Source organism: Pseudorasbora parva, chromosome 18 (genome assembly GCF_024679245.1).
Source record: "Pseudorasbora parva isolate DD20220531a chromosome 18, ASM2467924v1, whole genome shotgun sequence".
In the NCBI taxonomy this organism is placed as follows: domain Eukaryota; kingdom Metazoa; phylum Chordata; class Actinopteri; order Cypriniformes; family Gobionidae; genus Pseudorasbora; species Pseudorasbora parva.
Window position 1 is genome coordinate 40912942 of NC_090189.1, and position 25362 is coordinate 40938303.

The 25362-nt window shown below is 43.7% G+C and overlaps 1 protein-coding gene across 3 annotated transcripts in view; it reads right to left on the bottom strand.

Annotated features, from left to right (window-relative positions):
• The window catches only part of oatx (organic anion transporter X), a 40037-nt gene extending 15631 nt beyond the window's left edge, over positions 1-24406 (bottom strand). For 2 of the 3 annotated variants that reach the window (XM_067423882.1, XM_067423881.1), the window contains exons 1-5: positions 23830-24406; positions 17467-17570; positions 16104-16258; positions 4782-4950; positions 2384-2507 (exon numbers count right to left, since the gene is read on the bottom strand). In XM_067423882.1, coding sequence (XP_067279983.1) covers positions 2384-2507; positions 4782-4950; positions 16104-16258; positions 17467-17570; positions 23830-24210 — 933 coding nt within the window. In that variant the 5' untranslated portion in view covers positions 24211-24406. The remainder of the gene's footprint in view (positions 1-2383; positions 2508-4781; positions 4951-16103; positions 16259-17466; positions 17571-23829) is intronic. The other variant, XM_067423883.1, reaches the window with a different exon arrangement.
• Between the last annotated feature and the right edge of the window lie 956 nt (positions 24407-25362).

Below are 25362 nucleotides of genomic sequence, written 5' to 3' on the forward strand. Positions count from 1 at the left end.
GACACTCACATTTCAAATGAAAAGCACTGGTTTCAGATTTGAAAATCACACGGCTACCGCGCTCTACCGTCGCGCTTAGGATACTGACCACCTTTTTTATCAGAGCATGTGAGCGGAGCACAGTTGCGTGACGCTCCGCTAGATATTCCACTCTATGCCAGTGATCTCCACAATTCACTATAACATGTGAATTATTTGATTTAAATCTAGCGATTTCAAGCTTTCTTTAGACGTATGTTTCATGTTTATGTCATGTATTCACCGAGTTTCAGATTCTCGCAGATTGAAAGCGCACCTTTTTTTATTTATTTTTCTAAAGCACAAAGTTTTGTTATGTGAGTGTACACAAATAAAAGTAGACAATTAATAGTTTATAATTATGTCTCACATTTATTTGTATGGCCAAAAATTATGGAGTATTGCGAGTTATATCCCCCGTCATGACTCGTGAGGGAAAAACAACATCAGAACTCGCCAGTGCGTTCTTCAGCCAGAGGGTTAAAGAAACCAAAGCCTATTTAGTTTCATATTTATGTTTAAATAATAGCCCATAATATAATTTATTATTATTATAATTATTATTATTATTAATTATTATTTTAATAAGGGATGCATCAAATATTCGGCCGAAAATGGACCATGTGCATTCTCGGTACATTCTTGGCCGAAAGACTCATCACCGAAACAATACGTCCGTAATGTGATGACGCAAACAGAAACCGCGACCTGCGTGCTGGTCTAAAGATGTGGTTCATCTCACATCTGATGACGCATCTATGGGTTGTAACCATAGGGTTGTAACTTGAAAATAATACTTTGTTTATGTTTCTCTTGATGGATTCACGCACTGGCTCCTCAGTGATACACTAACACCAGCGATTATAAAAGAAAAGCGTGGGCAAAACGCTCTCTCTTTATAAACTTTGTGCAATGCATGCAAGTGCTGCCTTAGGTTCGAATATGGACAGTCATTTTCACCATCATCACCTGCGTGTAGTGCCAGAAGACGCGAATGAGAACATCTGTCTCTGTGCACTCATCCAAAAGTGCGCAGTCTCACAGCGCGCTAATATTGAGTTCTCTTTGTCAACATGTCAACATGTCCATCTTGATGAGTCTCTAGTAATATTGTTATCTACTTTTTTGGCCTTCAGAACATCTTAAAATGCACATATGTAGATCCTAGAAATCAAAATTTTCTCGGGGGAGCATGCCCCCCAATCCCCCCTAAATAACTCACATTTGGAATCTTAGTGATTATAAAACAGTGTCTTTTTTACAATTAAGGGATGTAGGCCCTACATTATGGTGACACAGAATAAGACATTAATATTTGATTTGTAAATAATAATAAACAACCGATATCCTGATATAGAAATGAAGCCTAAACCTAAAGTGTTACATAGGCTAGGTTAGGGTGCAGCCCAGGGGGGCCATAGCCTGCACTGGGGCCCATCATTAGTAAGTTACGCCACTGCCCCTGTCCATCATGGCCTCCTAATAACCCCCATATAATGATTGGCTTCATCACTCGGTCTCCTCGTCACCAATCAGCTGGTGTGTGGTGGGCGTTCTGGTGCAATATGGCTGCCGTCCAGGTGGATGCTGCACACTGGTGATGGTTGAGGAGATTCCCCCTTCTTTATGTAAAGCGCTTCGAGTGCCTATATACAGTAAATGTAACGAATTATTAGATTGCTCACGTTTCGGTTTGTATCACGGTTTCAGTACGTTTCGGTATTTGCTATGTTCAGGGGAAAAAGGACTACTGTCAAATAAAAATAAAGAAAATAAGAACAAATAACTTAAATACAAGCAGCAGCACAAATAAATACTATTGAGCAAAGATACTAACAAAACAACGGGTTTTTCAGGTAGGTCTAACATTTGTTTTTAGGTAGAGAAATTGATAAAGTAATCAAATGTAAAATAACTGCATAATTAACTGTTTAAATTAAAAATCAATTCTTATTAATCAAGAACAGTGAGTGATGTCCTAAAATAAGCAAAATAACCTGCCAATGGGGTAAGAAAAATAATCTTAAAAAAACAAGATAATTTTGCTTACACCACTGGCAGAATTAAACTCAAAAATTTAACTCTCTTAATTTTGAGTTTTTTTCTCCCAAAACAAGATAATAATTTTTACTTGTCTAGTAAATGTTTCTTGATGTAAGAATTTGTAGATATTTTGACTAGAAACAAGACAAAAATACTAAGTAAGAAAAGGAAAGGAAACTTAAAAACAGACACACAGCTGACTGTGAGGACTCAAATCAGAAACCAAAGAACACGTGGTGGGAAAATAGTGCAAATAGGAAAACAAAGTTCAAACTGAGTGAAACTGTGACAATGACACAGAACTAAAAGGCTGATGTGAAACCTCTAAAGTGATCTTCTCTGCCATCTCGGGCTTGCCGTTGATTTTAGCTACATGGTGGAGATGCTTCAGTGCCTCCTCAGAACGACCATTCAGCACCAGCCAGCGAGCAGATTCAGAGAACCACCTTTGACATGGAGACGTTTTTGCAGTTAGTTCATTTATGTTGCATTATTTTTATTACATGTAGAATGTTTATATACATTTTAAACACACTGGTGACCTTTTCAGAATCATATTCAGAATCAGTCAATTACACTGTCGTTTTCTGTACAGGCTTAAAAATGACAGAAGACTCATGTTTAAAGATGGCCTCTGTTTTCGTAATTATTTGTAATTCGTAATCGTCATTCGTGGTTTTCAATCCTGGTCGTAGGAACCCACTGCTCTGCACCGTTTGTATGTATCCCTAATTTACCAAATCTCATTCAAATCATCAGTTCCTTAGGAAAGAGCTCCCAGTTCAGAGGCTGCATCCTTTAGGCCACAAATGCGTACTTTGTTTCCTAGCTGTGAAGGATAAAACTGAATTACTCTTAACAGTCTAGCCTTATCCCAAGTGTGGTGGTGCACGGTTGTTGTCTCTTCTTCTTCGTTACTTTCTAGAAAGGTGAATTACCGGGTTGGGTGGGGGTTGTCTTCTTTTGGTGCCCCCTCAGCACTTGATGCCCTACACCGCACGTGGTGGAAGCGGAAGCACTGAGCGCAGGTGAGGACTGGATTTTTTGAGAGAAAATGCCGGATTATACTTTTAAATGTAAGTATTTGGTTTCATCAGAAACTGATTGTGTTGTGTCTCATTTTGTTCGTCATTATGTTGTGTATTTATTGCCCACTGTTTCCTGAGTGTGTGGTCTGTTAATGTCTTTGCTGTTGTGTGTTGTCATATTAATACTCTTCAGTTGGATGGCACTCTTTGATTTGTTTTGTTTAAATTCATTGTCTCCAGCTACTATGCGACTAAATCTGAAGTTATAATTTTCGGGCCAAATGACAGTGATTTAAAAGATGTTTTGGGTCCTTGGTGAACAAATGTGTGACCCCAGATAAGGAATCTGGGTGTAATATTTGATTCATCCTTATCATTTACTGCTCAGATTAAGTGTGTGGTAAAAAGTTCAGCAGCTCTTCTTTTTTTCAGTTGAGGGCTATTGCAAAAATTATTTTTTGTCTGCTGCTGATTATGAGAAAGTGAATCATGCATTTATTTACTCCCGCTTGGATTATTGTAATGCAATTTATTCGGGAGTAAGTCAATTTCTTATTTTAAAATTACAATTGGTCCAGAATGTGGCTGCGAGGCTCCTCACGAGCACAAAGCATAGTAGCCTATTACCCAGTACTGGAAAAACTGCACTGGTTTCTGGTTACATTTCAGATTCATTATAAGGTGTTGCTCTGTGTCTTAAAGTTGTCCATAGTCTGGCCCAGAATATATTACAAATTTAATTCATATTATTTAATTTAAACCTCAAAGGTCACTAATTTGTTTACTAGTCGCAAATTCCTGACAGCAGAGTGGAATTTGTAGTTCCCTGGACATCCGGGTATAAAGGGAGCTGGTTTGCATCCACTCATTCAGGCTTGTGCTGAGGAGCCAAGAGTTCCAGTCATCCAGCGGGTAATTCAGCTTTGTGGCAGGAGGGACACTACGTCTCATTCTCTCCATCAGGGAATGGAGAGTACAACAGTAACCGAGATGTTCCCTATTTGTCAGTCACTTCGACATGGTGTCTGTCTAATGCTGACAAAAAGAGTCATACTTTGGCTCAACCTGGAGATGTCGCCCAGCTTAAAACTGTGAGGGGAGTGGATGAGATTTTTAGTAATAATTTGACTTGAGAGGCAGACGCACATCTGTTATCACTCCTACCTAATGTAAATTTGTATGATGTTCCCTGCTAGTGCAGTAAATAGGTATTTAGTGCTAGACGGGACCCTGTTACAGAAATGGATGTTTCACTTGGCAACACAGTCTCCGGGTGCTCCAGTTCCTCCACAATGAAAAAAACAACAACATGTAGTATAGGTGAATTGAAAGCGCTTAACTGTCCGTAGGTGTGAATGCGTGTGTGTGTGTGTGTGTGTGTGTGTGTGTGTGTGTGTGTGTGTGTGTGTGTGTGTGTGTGTGTGTGTGTGTGTGAGTCATAAGCGATGTAATGGAGATGCTTGGGAAAAGACCATGGACATTTCATTTCCAACTGCTGCAATACATACAACAAGTATCATAAAATGTGAAAAAAGCAATGTGATATAATTTTGCAGAAATGTCACCACAGGCATAACAATTATAATAATTACAGTTCTAATAATTACAGTTAGTCACATACATGAGTAATATAGAATGTCATGATTTATGAAGTTATTCAGTACCAAAAAGTCATTTTTAAAAATCTCTCACCAGCTGTAGAAAAAGAAGACGAGGAAAGGGAGACAGACAGCCACATGTATTTTACGCCAGTCCTTCAAACTGTATGCCACTCCAGCTAGAATCATCTGACCAAACGTGAAGAAGAAAGATGATATGGTGCCCACCAGAGTCCGAGTCTTAGTGGGAATCCACTCCACCTCTGAAGACACAAAAATTTCAATTCAAGTCATATTTATTAAAAGCAGCTTCACAGTAATAAACAGCAAACATCATCCATTTCTTGATTTTGCTCAATTCAGTTAAAGTGTCAGTGCAGTCAGAACAATAGTATGTCTTTTAAACCAACACTTTTCAATCCTGGTCTTGTTGATTCACCACTCTGAACATTTTCTATTTCTCTCTAATCTAACACACTCAGGCCCATCCACATGGAGACGCGTTTAGCTGTTGTGGCGGAGGGGGCATGGTTTTGTGAGTTCTGCAGTGAGAGAGAGAGAGCGGAGCCGAGCGGCGGGTGAGAAGGCCAAGTGCAGATGAGTAACACCTGTGTCTGCCTTCTTCCTTCCCCACACACACAAGCAATGAAACAAAACCACACTGGTGCCGAACACCACTTGCGGACCTGGTACAATCGCTCGCCAGTCTTCATCTAGAAACCCACCAGGACCTGCGGGCCATCCAGGAGGAGCAGCAGCAGAGGTTCGAGGCTCTCCGCCAGGTCCAGCATGAAGACTGCTAGCTGTTCCAGAGCTGGATAGACAGAGAGATTCAGGCCGTCACCACCCCTGCTAGCGACTCGGCTGCTGCCATTCCCCTCTTAAAGATGGGGCCACACGACGACCCGGAGGCATTTGTCGACCTCTTCAAGAGGTCTGCCGAGGTCTGGGGATGGCCCAAGGCGAACTTGCCGGGGAAACTAATGCAGTCAATGAAGTGCCAAACTGCTGAAATCACGTGACATTGGTGGCCCGAATCATTGATCGATTCACTGATTCATTAACTGTTTGATTCTTTTTGGAGGCACATGGAGGAGAAGACAATGCTGAATAAAATTTAGTAGTTTTTGATATTTTTGGACCAAAATGTATTGGCAATGCTTCAAAAGACTCTAATCAACCAACTGATGTCACATATGGCCTACTTTGATGATGTTTTATCAGCTTTCTGGACATGGACAGTAAAGTGGGCACTGACTTCATTATGCTCTGGGACTAAAATATAAAATATCTTAAACTGTGTTCCGATGATGAGCGAAGGTCTTACGGGTTTGGAATGACACTAGGGTGAGTCATTAATGACATCAGTTTCATTTTTGGGTGAACTAACCCTTTAAGACATGATTAGGCCCTTAGTTCAAGTAGGGCATTTAAGTCATTTTTATTAACTATCTGGGGTCGACAGATGTGCTTGCGCTTTTTGCAGTATTTTCTTCCAGAAACTTAAAATACTCCATAATTTATGGTCATACTTGGATCATATTGGTCATAATGTTATGTAGTGCATATAAACTATATTGCCAAAAGTTTTGAGACACCTGCCTTTACATGCACATGAACTTTAATAACATCTCATTCTTAATCCGTGGGTTTAGGAGTGTATTTATGGGAATTTTTGACCCTTCTTCTAGAAGCTCATTTGTGAGGTCAGGCACTGATGTTGGACGAGAAGGCCTGTGTGGCGGAGGGGGCGTGGTTTCGCGAGGTCTGTAGCGGGAGAGAAGGTACGGGGCAGAGCGGGGAGTAAGTAGGTCAAGTGTAAATGAATAACACTGTGTCTAATTGCAATAATTGGCGTGGAGAGACAGCACAAAAGCCGCTGCGGGAGGAGAGGAAGAGAGAGAGAGTTTGGACTGGGACTAGTCGAGTAGGCTGAGACGAGATTTTGAAGAGTTTATGAGTTGTGAGAGTGTGTTGGATAGACAGAGTTTTACGTGTTTGTGTTTACCGGTTGTGTTTGAGAAATAAAGAATTACTAGTCCCAGTCATACCGACCCCGCCTTATTCCTTCCCCCCCAAGAAAGTTAAGAGCCACGAACCTGACTACACTGGTGCCGAAACCCGGGAGGGAAGAAGAACGCCGCCGCCGTTATGGAGACCCCGTCAAGAACACCACTTGCAGACCTGATACAATTGCTCGCCGGTCTTCATCAGGAAACCCATCAAGATCTGCAGGCTGTAAGGGAGGAGCAGAACAAGAGGTTCGAGGGGCTCCTCCAGGCCCAGCATGAAGACCGCGAGCTGTTCCGGAGCTGGATGGACCGGGAGATTCGGGCCGTCCCCTTCCGCACCACCGACTCGGCGGCCGCCATACCCCTCGCCAAGATGGGGCCTCAGGACGACGTCGAGGAAGTCATCGATCGAGTGGTACTGGAGCAGTTCGACGCGCGGCTTTCCCGGGAGACCGCACAGTGGGTCCAGTGCCACCGCCCGGCGTCGCTAAACCAGGCCATCCAATTGGCGGAGGACCAGAAGGTGGCGTGCTGCGGGGTCGGCGAGCCCTTGCCAGCGGCATCTCTCTCTCTCTCTCTCTCTCTCTCTCTCTCTCTCTCTACCCCACCCCTCTCTAAACCTGTCCCCCTTCCTAGGTCCCGAGGTGGGCTGTTGCCCCGGCCAGCACCACGCTGGAGGTAGGGGGGCGCAGCCACGACTCCAGCCGCTCCCAGACCAGTGCCTAGGGGAGAGGGCAGGGCCACCGACCCCCTTCCCGCTTCCTCACACCAGCCTCTCTCTCCACGCCAATTCTCCGACCTACTTCCAGCCACTAGGGCGGCGGGGAAGTCTGGGCCGGCTTGTTGGCGCTGCGAGGACACAAGACACTTCATTGACCGGAGTCCCGTGATGGAGGTGGGGACGCTGATCCGGGTCCCCGATGCGTCACAAGCTGCCCCCGATCAAGCTGGCCTGTACCAGATACTAGAGAGTATCAAGGGGGGTACGTATCAGGCTTTGGAGGATTCAGGTTGCAACCAGACCTTGATAGATCAAAGCCTGATCCATCCTAGGGCATTGGGTAATAGCCGCATGGTTAAGGTGAGGTGTGTGCACGGGGAAGTGGTGAACTATCCGTTGGTGCCCGTGGATATTCAATTTCGGGGACAAACGCATAGTTTGGAGGTAGCAGTTAACCCGCACCTCCGACATCCGATAATTTTGGGAACGAATTGGCCGGCATTTAATAAATTATTGGAACACTTGTGTACGGATGCTTCTTGGGGGAAGAGGGGAGGAGGGAAGGTGACTGCGGTGCAGGTGGGGGAGGTGGAACCTCCGGGAAACGTTCAGGGGGAACAGAGTGGTCTGAGTGGTACCATTCTCTCGGACCATGATGACTTCCCCCTGGAGAAGTCCCAGGATGAGACGCTCAAAAACGCGTTTAATCAGGTCTGATCCATCGACGGCCACCTCCTCCATCCAGACCGGCCGCTCACCTACCATATTTTTCAGTGATAAAAGACCGGTTGTAACAGGTGACCTAAGATGCCCAATCAAAGCAAGATACAACCCAGCTTTTCCAGGCGGCTCATGTGAATCCAATGACCGGGCATTTAGGACAAACGGCAACACTAAACCGACAAATGGCCCTTTTTTGGCCAGGCATTCACGAGACTGTACGCAGGTGGTGTGCGTCGTGTCGTGAATGTCAGTTGGTGAATCCACCGGCCACCCCAAATGCACCGTTGTGCCCCCTTCCGCAGATGCAGGTCCCCTTCGCGCGAATTGGGATGGACCTCATCGGGCCATTAGAGTGGTCAGCACGGGGACATCGCGTTGCATTAGTTCTGGTGGACTATGCAACGCGATATCCCGAGGCAGTTCCGCTCCGCACTATTTCGGCGAAAAGTGTAGCGACCGCGCTGTGCGCAGTCAGGCAAGTACCATTCTCCTGCAACCGTCAAATCTAGACTCGTTCATCAGATTGCCAGACAGAGAAGCGTGATTCGCCACTCCAGAGAATATTTCTCCACTGCTCTAGGGTTCAGTGGTGGCGTGCTTTATACTTTATACTTTTGATAGATACTGACCTCTGCAGACCGGGAACGGCTCACAAGAGCTGCAGTTTTGGAGATGCTCTGACCCAGTCGTCTAGCCATCACAATTTGGCACTTTTCAAACTCACCCAAATCCTTACGCCACTTGCCCATTTTTCCTGCTTCTAACACATACACTTTGAGGACAAAATGTTCACTTGCTGCCTAATATATTCCACCCACTAACAGGTTCTGTGATGAAGAGATATTGTTATTGTTTAGAAGCATATTGTTATTTTTCATAATGTTACACATCAAAAGTTTGGACACACTTTCCTCAAAGAGACATCAAAGAGAATGGGAAAGTTTGTCCAAACTTTTGACTGGTAGTCTATATATATATATATATATATATATTTTATCCTTGCATTCTTTCTTATAGTTCTCTCTGGCACATTCTTCATTGATAGACCCAGTTAGCCATAAATATATTTTTAAACAACAGAAAATGGCACAAATGTTAAGGCATGTAAAAACTTCTCCAGGGCCCCAAAACACCCTCAGACCACAGAGGGTTATGCCTTAGAAAAAAACATCACTGGTGTAACGACTGAGGCAAAACCTCATGTGGACCTTCTTAAACCATTAGTTCACTGTCGTTCCTTCACTCAACACGGAAGGAAAAATATCGCAAAACCATCGGACAGAACTACCAAGACTTTCTCCTGTGATTTCACCTCGAATGCTCTTCTACAGCTCAGGCTAAAGTAAATAACATAGGAAACACAAATCGCTGTGTAGTTAGTAAAACTGTAAACCCATTTGTTCAGACAAAGGAGCTTATCAGGGATAGTAATTGATCTTTTCTGACCCGGTTCTTCCAACCACTTTGACTTTGCCTCTTACTGTTACGGTACAGACGTGACGGAGATAAGAGATGTTTAAAAGAGTTTATTGAATGGGCACCAGTAGAGAGTAACTGTGGCAGATTGAAGTGAGGTGACGGTGATCAGGCTCTTGGGTGAATTAGAGATGGTCTTGGTTGGCTCGGGAGGAGATGAATGGAGAACACAGAACACACACGCGCTGGACACTGCAGATCGTCGGAGACTTAGAATTCGCTGGAGAATGAAGTAACACACTTCGAGGGAGTCCTTAAGGTAAGCAGAAAAGGTTAGTACCTTGTGCAAACGAGACCGGACACTGTAGTGTGTGTGAGCGTGTGTTTTATGCTGTGTGTGAGTGAGTGCTGATGAGGTGCAGGTGCGTGTAATCAGTATTCTGGGGAGAGTGCACGTGGGGTGTCCGTGACGTGGGAGCCTGGCGTGTCTGTGACATTACCCCCCCTCCACAGCCCACTCCTGAGGACCGAGGACCCCGACGCCGTGGTGGAAGACCTCGGCCTCGAGGTGCTGGTCTATCTGGATGAGCGGCATGGAAGGTGTCAAGTAGAGTGGGGTCAAGGATGTCATTGCGAGGTACCCACGAGTGTTCTTCAGGGCCGTACCCCTCCCAATCCACTAGGTACTCGAGAATTCCACCACGACGTCTGGAATCCAAGATGTCCTTCACCATGTAGGTGGCTCCTTCTTCAACGAGGAGGGGGGTCTCCTCGTCAACGCCAGGCTCTGTGGAGGGAGAAACAGAGGGATAGTGAGGCTTGAGGGATACGTGGAACGTGGGGTGGATGCGGAACTAAGGGGGAAGCTGGAGCTGGTAGGTGACGGGATTGATCTGCTTCAGGATCTTATAGGGACCAATGAATGGGACTGAGCTTCTTGCACGGCAGGCGTAAGCGAATGTCCCGTGTCGACAACCAGACCTTCTGTCCCGGCTGGAAGGTGGGAGTGAAGGCTCGGCGGAGGTCGGCTGCCATCTTACGCCTGTGGAGAGCTCGCTGCAGGTGGTGGTGTGCGGAGTCCCAGAACCTCTCGCTCTCCCGGAACCAGTAGTCGACTGCTGGGACATCCGATGGTTCCCCCGACCAGGGGAACAAGGAGGGTTGATATCCCAGCATGCACTGGAAGGGCGTGAGTCCGGTGGTGGGTTGGCGCAGGGAGTTTTTGGTGTACTCTGCCCATCCTAGAAACTGGTTCCAGGAGTTCTGGTGGCTGTGACAGAAGGTACGGAGGAATCTTCCGATCTCCTGGATCTTCCGTTTCGTCTGCCCGTTCGTCTGCGGATGGTATCCAGACAAGAGACTGACGGTCACACCTAGGAGCAAGAGAAAGGCTTTCCATACCCGGGAAATGAATTGTGGTCCTCGGTCTGACACAATATCTTCTGGGATTCCATAATACCTGAAGATGACGTTGAACACAATCTCCGCTGTTTCGAGTGCAGTTGGCAGACCTTTCAAGGGGATGAGGCGACAGGACTTGGAGAATCTATCCACTACGATCAGGATGCAGGGGTGAAACCATCAGACGGAGGCAGATCCGTGATAAAGTCGACTCCTAGGTGTGACCAGGGTCGAGTTGGAATGGGCAGCGGAAGGAGTTTGCTGGCAGGGAGGTACCGGGGACTCTTACTAATAGCACACTCCCGGCACCCTCTCACGTACCTTCTAACGTCAGCTGCCATGTTGGGCCACCAGAAGTGGTCTCGTAGCAGCGAGAGGGTTTCATTGGTCTCTGGGTGGCCAGTGCCCAATGATGAGTGTGCGGAGTGAATCAGGGGTGTGCGCTGTGTCCGTGGGATGTACTGATGGTCTGGAGGGCAACCCGGCGGAGCGGCGGCGGAGGCATTGGAGGAGGGAAGGGTCTCTTCCGACCAGGAGATAGGGTTTACAAAGACTTTTTCTGGAAGAACTGGTTCGGGTTTCTCAGGGGGTCCCTCAGGGGCATGTAGGCGGGAGAGAGCGTCGGCCTTTACATTCTTGGACCAAGGGCGGTAGGCGATCTGGAAGTTGAACCTCGTAAAGAAGAGTGCCCATCTGGCCTGGCGAGGGTTGTGTCTCTTGGCATCCCTTAGATATTCTAGGTTTTTATGGTCAGTTAGGACGAGAAACGGGTGCTTAGCTCCCTCCAACCAATGCCTCCACTCTTCTAGGGCAAGCTTGATGGCGAGGAGCTCCCGGTTGCCGATGTCGTAATTTACCTCCGCCGGGTTGAACTTCTGGGAGAAGAAGGCGCATGGCTCCCGCTCCAGTGGTGGAGGCGTTCACTTCCACGATGAAAGGGAGGTCGGGATCCGGGTGTACCAGGAGGGGAGCGGTGCAGAATGCTTCTTTCAGCTCGTCGTATGCTTGCGAGACTTGGGCTTGCATCGCAGGAGATGTGTGAGGGGACCGGAGATGATACTGTAATTCTTGATGAAACAGCGGTAGAAATTTGCAAAGCCCAGAAAACGTTGGAGGTGCTTGATGGTGGGAGGGAGTGCCCAGGATTTGATGGCTTCCACCTTCACCTCGTCCATCCGGATGCCACTACAGTCAATGATATACCCAAGGAACTGCACTGAGGGCTGGTGGAAGGAACACTTCTCGGCTTTGAGGAAGAGCTGGAATTCCCTCAGGCGTTTCAGGACCTCCGCAATGTGGTGGCGATGTTCGGCCAGGCTCCGGGAGTAGATGAGGATGTCGTCAATGTACACCAAGACCTTCTTATGGAGGAACTCCTGGAGCACCTTGTGTATGAAGTCCTGGAATACGGAGGGGGCATTGGCGAGTCCATAGGGCATGACGAGGTACTCGTAGTGGCCAGTAGGTGTCACGAATGCTGTATTCCATTCGTCCCCCTCACGTATCCGGATGAGGTTATAGGCGCTGCGGAGGTCCAACTTGGTGAACACAGTGGCACCTCGGAGATGTTCCAGCGTTGTTGGGACGAGAGGAAGGAGATAACGTAACTTTACCGTGATTTTATTGAGTGCTCTGTAGTCGATGCAAGGCCGCAAGCCTCCGTCCTTTTTGGCCACGAAGAAGAAACTCGAGGCAGCAGGGGACGTTGATGGTCTGATGTAGCCCTGGTCGAGCGCCTCCCGGATGTACTCTTCCATGGCCTTCTCCTCCGGAAGGGATAGGGGATAGATCTTCCCCTTGGGCACTGGCTCACCTGGAAGCAGATCGATGGCACAGTCCCATGGCCGATGAGGAGGCAGCTTGGAAGCCCGGTGAGGGCAGAACATGTCGCTAAAGGGGGCGTAACAGGAGGGAATCTGGACAGAACGTTGATCGATGGGGCTCCCGATGGAGGTGGCACAGACAGGAATCTTCCTAGAAGATAACACAGGAGGGACAGGCAGTGCAGACAGACAGCTGGAGAAGCATTGATCACCCCCCTTTAGGACCTTACCGGACTTCCAGGAGATGATGGGATTATGCTGCTCCAGCCAGGGGCGCCCTAGGATCACGTCAGCAGTGGAATCCTCCAGAACCAGTAAATGTATTTCCTCCGTGTGGAGTATGCCGGTCTGGAGCTGCAGGGGCCCGGCGAGGAGTTCGACCTTCCACCGACTAAGGGGTTTACCCGTTACTGATTCGATTTGGTAGGTGGAAGGAGTGCGAGTCGTCAGGAGACGGAGCTGACGGCAGAGGGCACCGGATATGAAGTTCCCCGCGGAACCGGAGTCGAGGTGGGCATAGACTGATAATGAAACATCAGCAGTAAGGAGGTTCACAGTGGTGGTTAACGGTTGACTTCTGTACAATGAAGGGTAGATCACACTCACCAAAGGATGAGGTGGACGCGTGGGACATTTGGAGATGAAGTGATCAGAAGCTGCACAATACAGGCATAGTCCCTGTCCGAGCATCTCCTCCATTCCGCGGGGGTCAGTCTCGCATTTTCTACTTGCATGGGCTCAGAAACTGGTTGTGGAGGGCTGACGGATACTGGTCGGCAGAGGGACGGCAGGCTCGGGAACTGGTCCTGGTGTTCTTTCAGACATGCTGCATACAAGTGGCGAAGCGGATGGACAGTTGGATGAAGCGTTCTAAGCCGATGGAATCCTCGTATGCAGCGATGCAACCGCACGCGTGGATCCAGACCTTGGCGATAGGTGGTGAGAAACGCCTGTTCGTTCCATCCGCTGGTGGCGGCCAGGGTTCTGAACTGTAAATCATACTCATTCACGGACATGTTATTCTGTTTAAGATGATATAACTTCTCACCCACGGAAGCGTCCCAGGCAGGCTCATTTTAGTCTGGGACTAGATTTAAGCCTTGTCTGTGAAACCAGAGAAGAAAGTTTTTGGGAAGGTCTTGCCTGCCACAGCACTGAATAGAGCTGAGTAATCCATTACTTCAGTCCATAGAGCCAGGTTTAATTTGAAAGGTCCTAAAATGCCTACCCAAGCAGGCTGTGGAAAAGCACTCACAGACTTGGTGAACAAATGTTATTAACCCAAAGGATTTAAGCTTATGATTAATATCATGGCTAGCATGGGATTTTAGAAGTGTGTGGAAAGTTTTACCCTGCCACAGCACTGATAAATCTGAGTGGTCCAATGACCTCAGTCAATATACCAGACCAATAAGTCTTCTCAAAGAAAGCGAGGCTATAAGCCTCCCACCCTACATTAATAAAACATCTGCCCAACCAAGCTGTGAAAGTTAATCACAGATTTGGTGAGTGAAAGGAATTAATCCAAAATGATCTAAGCCTAGGGTTAACACTATGCTTCAGCATGGAATTTTTGAAAGGTTTAGCAGCACTGAATTACTGATTAAAAAGTTCTAGTGATCTAATGACCTCAGTCAAAACCACTAGATCCATGTTACAGTCCCCCCTCCTATACAGAACCATTCACATCTTTGGCCAGGCGGTGAGGCTGGCAATACAATTTCCTAGGAACATTGTTCTTTTAGAATGGACACTTACTAGTGTCAAAAGTCCCTGAAACAGCTCGCCATCAGGGACTATTAAATTGGGGACCCCAATAATATTAAAACAGGGCCGTACAGCTCTTACAACCAAGGGGAGAGCAGACATTGGGCTGAAGCACCAAAGGTTGTTGTCATTGCATTGTTGTCATCGCAACAATGATGGCAATACACCTTGTGTGGGACCCTATGAATCAGCCAGAATCTATCCATAGTTGGGGGGTGTCAAGCCTATACTGACAGAAGAACCAACATAAGCATGGGCAAAGAAATATTTCTCCTCTAGTCTTAATCAATCATGATACACAAATCCTCAAATTAGGACAAAACATTTAGCTAGAATTGGATACATACATCAACACAAGAAGCAGGACCTGCTCAGTACTCACTACTGCAAGGAACACGACATTGAGATGCCTATTCAACATTTAATGCTGGAGGCTTTCCCATAGAGTCAACACCATGACGCAAAGCCAAGTTCCCTCAACATTTACCTTTTATACAAATCCGATTCCAAAAAAGTTGGGACACTGTACAAATTGTGAATAAAAACTGAATGAAATGATGTTGAATGTTCCGATTTTAATATTTTATTCAGAATGCAAAATAGATGACATATAAAATTTTTAAGCTGAGAAAATTTATAATTTTAAGGGAAAAACAAGTTTATTTTAAATTTCAAAATGTCTCAAAAAAGTTGGGAAGAGGCCATTTTTACCCCTGTGTGTCTATAACAGTCTGCAAACATCTGGGGGGAATAGGAATGTTGTCCCATTCTTGTCTAATAAAGGCTTCTAGTTGCTCAACTGTCTTAAGTCTTCTTTGTCGCATCTTCCTCTTTATGATGCAGACAATGTTTTCTATGGGTGAAAGATCTGGGCATCCAGTATGGTTTTCCGGTCTTGACCCTTACGCACAGAGATTGTTCCAGATTCTCTGAATCTTTGGATGATATTATGCACTGTAGATGAGGATAACTACAAAATCTTTGCAATTTTTCTCTGAGAAACTCCTTTCTGATGTTGCACCACAATTTTTCACAGTATTGGGGGAATTGGTGATCCTCTGCCCATCTTGACTTTTGAGAGACACTGCCACCCTAAGAGGCTCTTTTTATACCCAATCATGTTGCCAATTGACCTGATATGTTGCAAATAGGTCCTCCAGTTGTTCCTTACATGTACATTTAACTTTTCTGGCTTCTTATTGCTCCCTGTCCCAACTTTTTTGGAATGTGTAGCTCTCATGAAATCCAAAATGAGACAATATTTGGCATGACATTTCAAAATGTCTAACTTTCAACATTTGATATGTTATCTATATTCTATTGTGAATGAAATATAAGTTTATGAGATTTGTACATTTTTGCATTCCTTTTTTATTCACAATTTGTACAGTGTCCCAACTTTTTTGGAAGCGGGTTTGTAGTTGTAAAATAGCATATGCATACACAATTAATTAACTGGCTTATTTCATTTATTGAGAGATTATTTGGATTGTACTTTACATAAATATTTTTTGTATATTGTATGTTGGATGACAGTGAAGAGAGATACTCACTGAGTGAGACACCATTGAGAATGACTCCGGACACAGACATTCCTGTCAGGAATCTGAAGATGCAGTACACCACGTATGACGGAGAGAGAGCTGTGAGTGTGCCTAAGACAGCAAGCTGAAAATATGACCAAATCAGAATAGCCTTTCGCCCGAACCTACATGAGAATATAAACACACAATAAAGAGCTGATTCTGAAGTCTCCTTCACCTGTTTAAAATGGTACTGTAGTGTTTTTGTAATCCATAAAATTGCAGGTAAGCACAGACAAAAATCCATGACTCTGGAACTGAAAACTAAAAACTGAATGCATGAAACTGCATTGATTTGGACCTTTAACTGTTGGTTGCCATTGAAGTCCATTTTATGGAGAAAAATCCTGGAATATTTTCCTCAAAAACTTAATTTCTTTTCGACTGAATAAAGAAAGACATGAACACCCCTGATTGGGCTGAGTAAATTATCAGTACATTTTTATTTTGAAGTGAACTAATCCTTTAAGGCTACTCACTTGTGTGCTTGTGTTAACGATCTGTTGGCTAGATAAAATAATAAATGAAAATTACCATTATTTTCCTGTTCGTTTGGTCAGATATCAATAAAAGTTATCTTGTCCGTGCTGACAAATAATCATGGCCACCCAACATGAATTATATAAATAATTTTAATAATACGGCCATTTATAATCAGAGGGTCTACTATGTGCTTATAAAGCAATCACGGACAATAATATGGGCGGGAATTAATGTAAACACAGATATCGGAAACCAGTCATGTCTAAAGTGAATGTAAACATGCAGGACAAAATAATCAGATATGGTCCAAAGATCAGATCTATGCATTAAGACTCGCAGTGTAAACTCAGCCAGAGTAAATGGTCTAATTGGTCAAATGAGTTTGAAAACAGATTGAGATATCTGAAATTGTCACGTTTTAGAATGGAGAGAGTGATGAGTTGTCACATTGTTATTTTACATTTTCATTTAATCCAATGCTGTGTTTAGAAGATCTGAAAAAAGTGGAACTACTGTATAACATGTGTCCTAAGAATGTCATCCATGATAGCTACCTTTCAGTTCTCATTTTACTTTCTGCATATTATTTAGAAACATATCTTTACTAGTCTTATTATTACCCGTCTTCTACAAGAATCGAGATCATTAGTGTCCTTATGCAGCTAAAGATTGTGGTTGTGTTTTCTTGTAAAAAAAAAAAAAACACAAAAAAACTTGCATATATATTGGTTTAATGCACTTGCACATCATTGATAAGTAACTTTACGTATGTGAATATGATGAAAAGGATATGTGAATATGTTTTGTCCAAATATGTGAACGTGTAAATAGGATGTTATGGATGCTTTACCTGTCTGATAACCCTCCAAATATAATGGCACCTGTCAATACTCCTCCCATGTAAATGGTCTGGCTCATCTGTTTTAGTGGACGAAGGGTACAAACTAAATCCCACTGTGACAAATGAGAGAAAAAAGAGTTAGTGCAAAATATTACACGTCTTTTACTCTTTGTGCTTGACAAAAATGGTGGTCCTGACTCCCTCACTTGATTCCTATGGGTTATTATCAAGTGTAACCCGGCTAATTTTGTTGAACAAATGAATCCCGCCCATATCTGATCCGATTCCATGCACTCATTCGGCAACTCTCAAACAGGGCGCCTTACTTAAGCGTATCTTCAGTTCAGTCTGCCTGCTCAGCTGATCCCACTGCACGCTGCTTTGCAACCCACCCACCTCCCCAAAAAATCTTGTGTTTAAATGAATCAATGTCATACTGTTTTCGTTGATGCATGCTCTGTTCTCAATGGGGGATTTACGTTGTCCTCCCAGTAAAAAAAAATGGGAGGCTGAACCCAGAAGCTGCTGCTGTTCACTGTCTTGGCTTTTCATGGAGCTCATGGAAAGGATGGGAAATTTAGAACAGAGCCATATCGCCAAATGTAATGTGCAAAAGTTTGACTAAAAGTTTGTGTATGGTGCTTTTGACTTAAGTGGTCCTGACTGAACTATACTTCAGCATATTTTTCAGTCTACTTCTGCAGTTATCTGAGCCGTGCACAAAGAGAAAACCTTTGTGTGATTGAGTCACTACAGGCAACTGTGCGAACACTCTCAATCTTCCCCATTTCGAAGTGTGTTCAACTTCATCAAGTTAGTTAGGGAAGTTTTTTTGGACCTTTAATTTATATTAATAATAAAAGTTTAAAAAAAAAACATACAATTCATGTAGACTTGAAAAAAAGCAAATGCTCACAACGTATCGTATGCCTCATAATTATATCCTGTGTCATAAGGATCTCGTCCATGGTGGCTACCTCTCAGTTCTCATTTTACTTTCTGTGGAGAACACACCACATCCACAGTCGCAAACGTACCATTTTGGAGTGCATTCAACTTCGATTGTTTAAATACAATACTAAAAGGAAGGGATGCATGACAAACAGGAAGTGTGCTGGAAAAAGCTCCCACTAGTGGCTGGATGATTGGTCAATGGCAGGGCTATTCAAATCTTGCCCTGGAGGGCCAATGCGCTGCAGAGTTTAGCTTGAACCCTGGTCAAATACACCCACCCACCTGTGATTATCTAATCATCCTGAAGACATTGATTAGCATGTTCAGGTGTGTTTGAAAGGGTTGGAGCTAAACTCTGCAGCGTATTGGCTCTCCAGGGCAAGATTTGAATATCCCTGGTCTATTCCAATTGTGGAACAGCTGTGTCATCATCAGAGCCAATCGTGGAGCAGCTGTGTCATCATCAGAGCCAATCATGGAACAGCTGTGTCATCATCAGAGCCAATCGTAGAACAGCTGTGTCATCATCAGAGCCAATCGTGGAACAGCTGTGTCATCATCAGAGCCAATCGTGGAACAGCTGTGTCATCATCAGAGCCAATCGTGGAACAGCTGTGTCATCCTCAGAGCCAATCGTGGAGCAGCTGTGTCATCATCAGAGCCAATTGTGGAACAGCTGTGTCCTCATCAGAGCCAATCGTAGAACAGCTGTGTCCTCATCAGAGCCATTCGTGGAACAGCTGTGTCATCATCAGAGCCAATCGTAGAACAGCTGTGTCCTCATCAGAGCCAATCGTGGAACAGCTGTGTCATCATCAGAGCCAATCGTGGAACAGCTGTGTCCTCATCAGAGCCAATCGTGGAACAGCTGTGTCATCATCAGAGCCAATCGTGGAGCAGCTAAGTCATCATCAGAGCCAATTGTGGAACAGCTGTGTCATCATCAGAGCCAATCGTGGAGCAGCTGAATCGTCATCAGAGCCAATCGTGGAACAGCTGTGTCATCATCAGGGCCTATCGTGGAACAGCTGTGTCATCATCAGAGCCAATCGTGGAGCAGCTTAATCGTCATCAGAGCCAATCGTAGAACAGCTGTGTCATCATCAGAGCCAATCGTGGAGCAGCTGTGTCATCATCAGAGCCAATCGTGGAGCAGCTGTGTCATCATCAGAGCCAATCGTGGAGCAGCTGTGTCATCATCAGAGCCAATCGTGGAACAGCTGTGTCATCATCAGAGCCAATCGTGGAACAGCTGTGTCATCATCAGAGCCAATCGTGGAGCAGCTGATTCGTCATCAGAGCCAATCGTGGAACAGCTGTGTCATCATCAGAGCCAATCCTGGAATCGACACCTGTCTTCACGGCAACCCCTGCTGGTTTGCAACAAAAACCCAGGCCAAACATCCATAAAAACACCTTTTACAAATCTATTGCAAATGTTTTATTGATAGTCTTTCTAATGCAATTAAAGGTGGTGTAAGTGCTATCTGGTAACCGTTGTGGATATTTCAAATCACCAAAACTAACACGCCCCTACCCCCCAAAAAGGGTCTCGGCTCTATATTGATAGCTCCGTCCCACACATACGTAACCCAGCCAATGACTATGGCAGAATCTGTGTTTTACTAATCCAGGTCAAATATTCAATGAAAAAGTCCCCCCTTCCATCACAAAAACACAAACCGTTCTCATGAACAACTCGAACATGAGCCGACAGTCCAGCTGACGACATATTACAATTATGACCAGATTAGAGTTATAGCGATCACAAAACACAAACCGTTCTCATGAACAACTCGATAGAACACGAGCCGATAGTCCAGCTGACGACATATTACAATTATGACCAGATTAGAGTTATAGCGATCACAAAACACAAACCGATCTCATGAACAACTCGATAGAACACGAGCCGACAGTCCAGCTAACGACATATTACAATTATAACCAGATTAGAGTTATAGCGATCACAAAACACAAACCGTTCTCATGATAAACTCGATAGTACACGAGCCGACAGTCCAGCTAACGACATATTACAATTATGACCAGATTAGAGTTATAGCGATCACAAAAACACAAACCGTTCTCATGAACAACTCGATAGTACACGAGCCGACAGTCCAGCTAACGACATATTACAATTATGACCAGATTAGAGTTATAGCGATCACAAAAACACAAACCGTTCTCATGAACAACTCGATAGTACACGAGCCGACAGTCCAGCTAACGACATATTACAATTATGACCAGATTAGAGTTATAGCGATCACAAAACACAAACCGTTCTCATGAACAACTCGATAGTACACGAGCCGACAGTCCAGCTAACGACATATTACAATTATGACCAGATTAGAGTTATAGCGATCACAAAACACAAACCGTTCTCATGAACAACTCGATAGAACACGAGCCGACAGTCCAGCTAACGACATATTACAATTATGACCAGATTAGAGTTATAGCGATCACAAAACACAAACCGTTCTCATGATCAACTCGATAGAACACGAGCCGACAGTCCAGCTAACGACATATTACAATTATGACCAGATTAGAGTTATAGCGATCACAAACCACAAACCGTTCTCATGAACAACTCGATAGAACACGAGCCGACAGTCCAGCTAACGACATATTACAATTATGACCAGATTAGAGTTATAGCGATCACAAAAACACAAACCGTTCTCATGAACAACTCGATAGAACACGAGCACGAGTCCAGCTAAAGACATATTACAATTATAACCAGATTAGAGTTATAGCGATCATAAAAACACAAACCGTTCTCATGATCAACTCGATAGAACACGAGCCGACAGTCCAGCTAACGACATATTACAATTATGACCAGATTAGAGTTATAGCGATCACAAAACACAAACCGTTCTCATGAACAACTCGATAGAACACGAGCTGACAGTCCAGCTAACGACATATTACAATTATGACCAGATTAGAGTTATAGCGATCACAAAACACAAACCGTTCTCATGATCAACTCGATAGAACACGAGCCGACAGTCCAGCTGACGACATATTACAATTATGACCAGATTAGAGTTATAGCGATCACAAAACACAAACCGTTCTCATGAACAACTCGATAGTACACGAGCCGACAGTCCAGCTGACGACATATTACAATTATGACCAGATTAGAGTTATAGCGATCACAAAACACACACCGTTCTCATGATCAACTCGATAGAACACGAGCCGACAGTCCAGCTGACGACATATTACAATTATGACCAGATTAGAGTTATAGCGATCACAAAACACAAACCGTTCTCATGATCAACTAGATAAAGTTAGTAAGCTATACAAGCTCGACAGTCCAGCTAACGACATATATTACAATTATGACCGTGTAAGGCTGGAAAACCTAGTAGATGCCGAAATGTCTAATCGCTCTGAGAAAACAAAGAAAATTAGCATCTGAACTCATTCATTCAGTTAGCGTCTCTGTTCGAGACGACATCACACTGAGTGAACCATCTATTAATTATACTAATTTACATGCCTTTCCTTTCACATGAAACTTCCCCCAATTGCCTGCTCCTCCTCATATTAAGATCACCTGAAATGCACCAGAAATCTCTTTGTTACAATGTCAATCCTCACGATACAGTATTATATGTGTTTGATATCATTTGAAATGTCTCAGTGCGACTGGTACAAAGATCTCATCCCCACAGAAGTAAACTAGAACATCATAAATGTTTTAAGCGTTTAAGGATATCTTTCCTTGGTGTATGGTGGGTGTGGCTTTCTGCCATTTAGCCTCTCTTCTAATCAAGTCTATAGGACTTGATCAATGCAAATTCCTATTGTGAACTGGTGTTTCCATTTGAAAGAGTTTCAAATGGTTCTGGGTATGTATTTGGTTCTGGGTATTTAAGGAAATGTTGCAAAGAGCTCAGGGCTCGATACTGCATTCAGGTCAGACCGAAATGCTGGACGTTTTAACCCATGCAGCATTATGTAATTTTCAGAAGTCAGGTATATATTTCATTCTTTACTTCAGAGTATTTGATTTTATATATGGATTACCTTTGAATTAATTATGTAATTGGCTTTATACATTTACCTGACTGTTAATAAATTGTTACACTTTGATTGATTCTGACTTGCTCTGGAATTATTCAGGTTACGAACGGACATGATTTCAACAAAGGGTTAAACGGAATAATTAAAACTATTAAATATAAATGACCAAATAACCAATTGGCATTCTAACCTAAATTCTAAATTATGATTTAATGGAGTCAGATAAAGAGGAATTGGAATAAAATCCCCTTTGCCCCGCTGAAAAGACCGAACGCGAAGCGACCTTCACCCGCCGATCGTAGCCTCATTGGGACGATTTGGGCGGCCTCACAATTTGGTGACCCGGCGACGTGATGTTGCAACTTGGACCAGCAACGTGTTTTCAGTGAAGTATGGGATTTTAAAAATCAACAAGAGGTTTGAGCTTCTCTTTCTTCAGCTGTTCCACACTGCTTTAAGCCTTTATCTATTGCTGCTAAATGTTGAAAATGAATGCTGAAAGGGTTAGTTCACCCAAAAATGAAACCAAGCCTATGATTTACTCACCCTCAAGTCATTATAGGTGTTTATGACATTCTTCTGTCAGACGAATACAATCAGTTATATTTAAAAGGTCCAGGCTAACGTTAATCCCAGCAGTAGTTGTAGCTGTGTTTGAAGTCCATAAAAAATGCAGCTGTCCGCCAAATAATGCGCTCCACACGACTCCGATGGGTTAATAGAGCCTTCTGATTCCAATCGATTCGTTTGTATAAGAAACATTTCCATATTTAAAACTTTATAAAGGAAACCTGCCTTGAAGTCTTCCATTGTAACCCACGGCTGTTTAAGCCACAAGATGGTGCCAGCGTTAAGCACAGAAGTAGTGCCGGTCAAGATAACTTGTAGTACCCGGATGAGCGGGTGTTATCTGGAAATAACATACCGCTGGAATGCGCGATTGACCAATCAGAATCAAGTATTTCACAGAGCTGTGTAATAATAAAATACAATCTAGTAAGTAGCAAATGTATCTATTGTTATTTTATCATTGGTGTATTATTATTTTTGCAATGGTGTGGACTAATCCTAGTGGTCCATGATATTTGCATGACTTGAAAAGAGCATCTGAAAGAGCATCTTGAGCTGCAATAGAAAAAACGTGCTCAATGTCTGAAATTTGTTCACTTATCTCAATGCCACTACTTTTCATAGAAATGCAGAATCTGCGATGGCTGGATATTTAGCTTATGTAGTGCTTTCATAACTTGCTTTTTTTAAATCCTTAAACATTTGGACACCTTTATATACATTTTGAGCTAAAATGTTGAGCAATATGCCTATACATTTTGTGTCAGAGCAGATGAAATGACTTACTTCTGATACTATGGATGAGATGAATTGAGTCTTGTCATATGTCCAGCCATCAGCACAAGCCTCTGTCTGCAGCTCAGTTGCATTTCTTTGACTCAGTTTGTCTGTGATTAAATGCCACTGGGTATCAGTGTAGCGAGAGCATTTGGACAGGGTCATTGATGAATCCAGTGGGATAAACGCGCGCAGGAGTGCCACGGTGCTCTCATTCATTGCAGCCGTTATATTGGGTATGCGACAGTGATGCTCCGGTACACCAGCAGTAAAGTTATTTAGTAAATTCTGGCTAGCCATCAGAAGGCCCGGGATGGACAGAAGAGTGACATGAATCATCTGAAAGCGTCCAAACCCGCCAACTTCATTCAGAAGATCCGCAAAGCCCATACTGATCCAAAGACTCCCGTAATTTTCCTAGATCTGAGGAGTTTACCTCAGCAGATTGACACAACTGAACCCTTAACCTTACACGAAAGATACGCAAAAAAAAAAGCTATTTAAAACTTTGAATGATTAATTTTGGGGTTAATAGTTGCCAAAGGAGTTTCTGATTTCTGAACAGAAAGCATTCTTCCAAACACAACTGCAAACACAGAGCTGAAGTGAATTAAAAGTCACCCCCTCCATGATGACACACACAGAGAGAGAGAGAGAGAGAGAGAGAGAGAGAGAGAGAGAGAGAGAGAGAGAGAGAGAGAGAGAGAGAGAGAGAGAGAGAGAGCAATACGTTTTAATCTGATTAAAATCCTGCACTGGAATTTTCATAAAGAGCTTGTGCAAGACCTTGAAGAAACCCATTGACAAAATAAGCTAAATCTCCTTACTTTTTACATTTAAATAAGAAAACAATGTTTTTGCAAATGCTTTTTTTGTCAAACTTAAAAATGCTTACTACTAACCAAAAAAACTATACATAAACCAAGCTAACAGGGAATGTCAAAATGTAATTCATGGTCTCTCAAAGTCATCGACAATCATTATTCCAGTAATGTTAACAGAATATTTGTTCAAACTTAAAATAATGTTCTCAAAATGTTAGCACAAAAATGTATTTATGCATTGTTCATGGAATTTTTTTTTTTTTTTTTCTGAAATATTTTAGCTGGATGTTTCCCTGTCATTTTTGTGAGTGTGTGAGACTGAAGTGTGAGACTGAAGGGTGTTGTATTTGTGGTTTCCTCATCAATATCTCATGACTTTCACTTTTCTCACTGTGTGGGTTACCAGAACTTACTTATTAAAGTCTTATCCATGATACTGTTGCAAAAGATAATGATGCCTACCCACAGCAATGTATAAAAACAGATTTCTTTCTTTCTTTCTTTTTAGAGAGAGAGAGAGAGAGAGAGAGAGAGAGAGAGAGAGAGAGAGAGAGCGCACAACAAAAACTTGATGATATATTATCCAGTATCAGATATCTGTGAATCATTTATGCATGAGTTACAAACATTAATAACCTGTGAAAGTGAACCATAATGTAACGTGGACACCTGTGTTAGTTTTTATACATTGCTGTGGATCGGCATCATGACCTTTTTG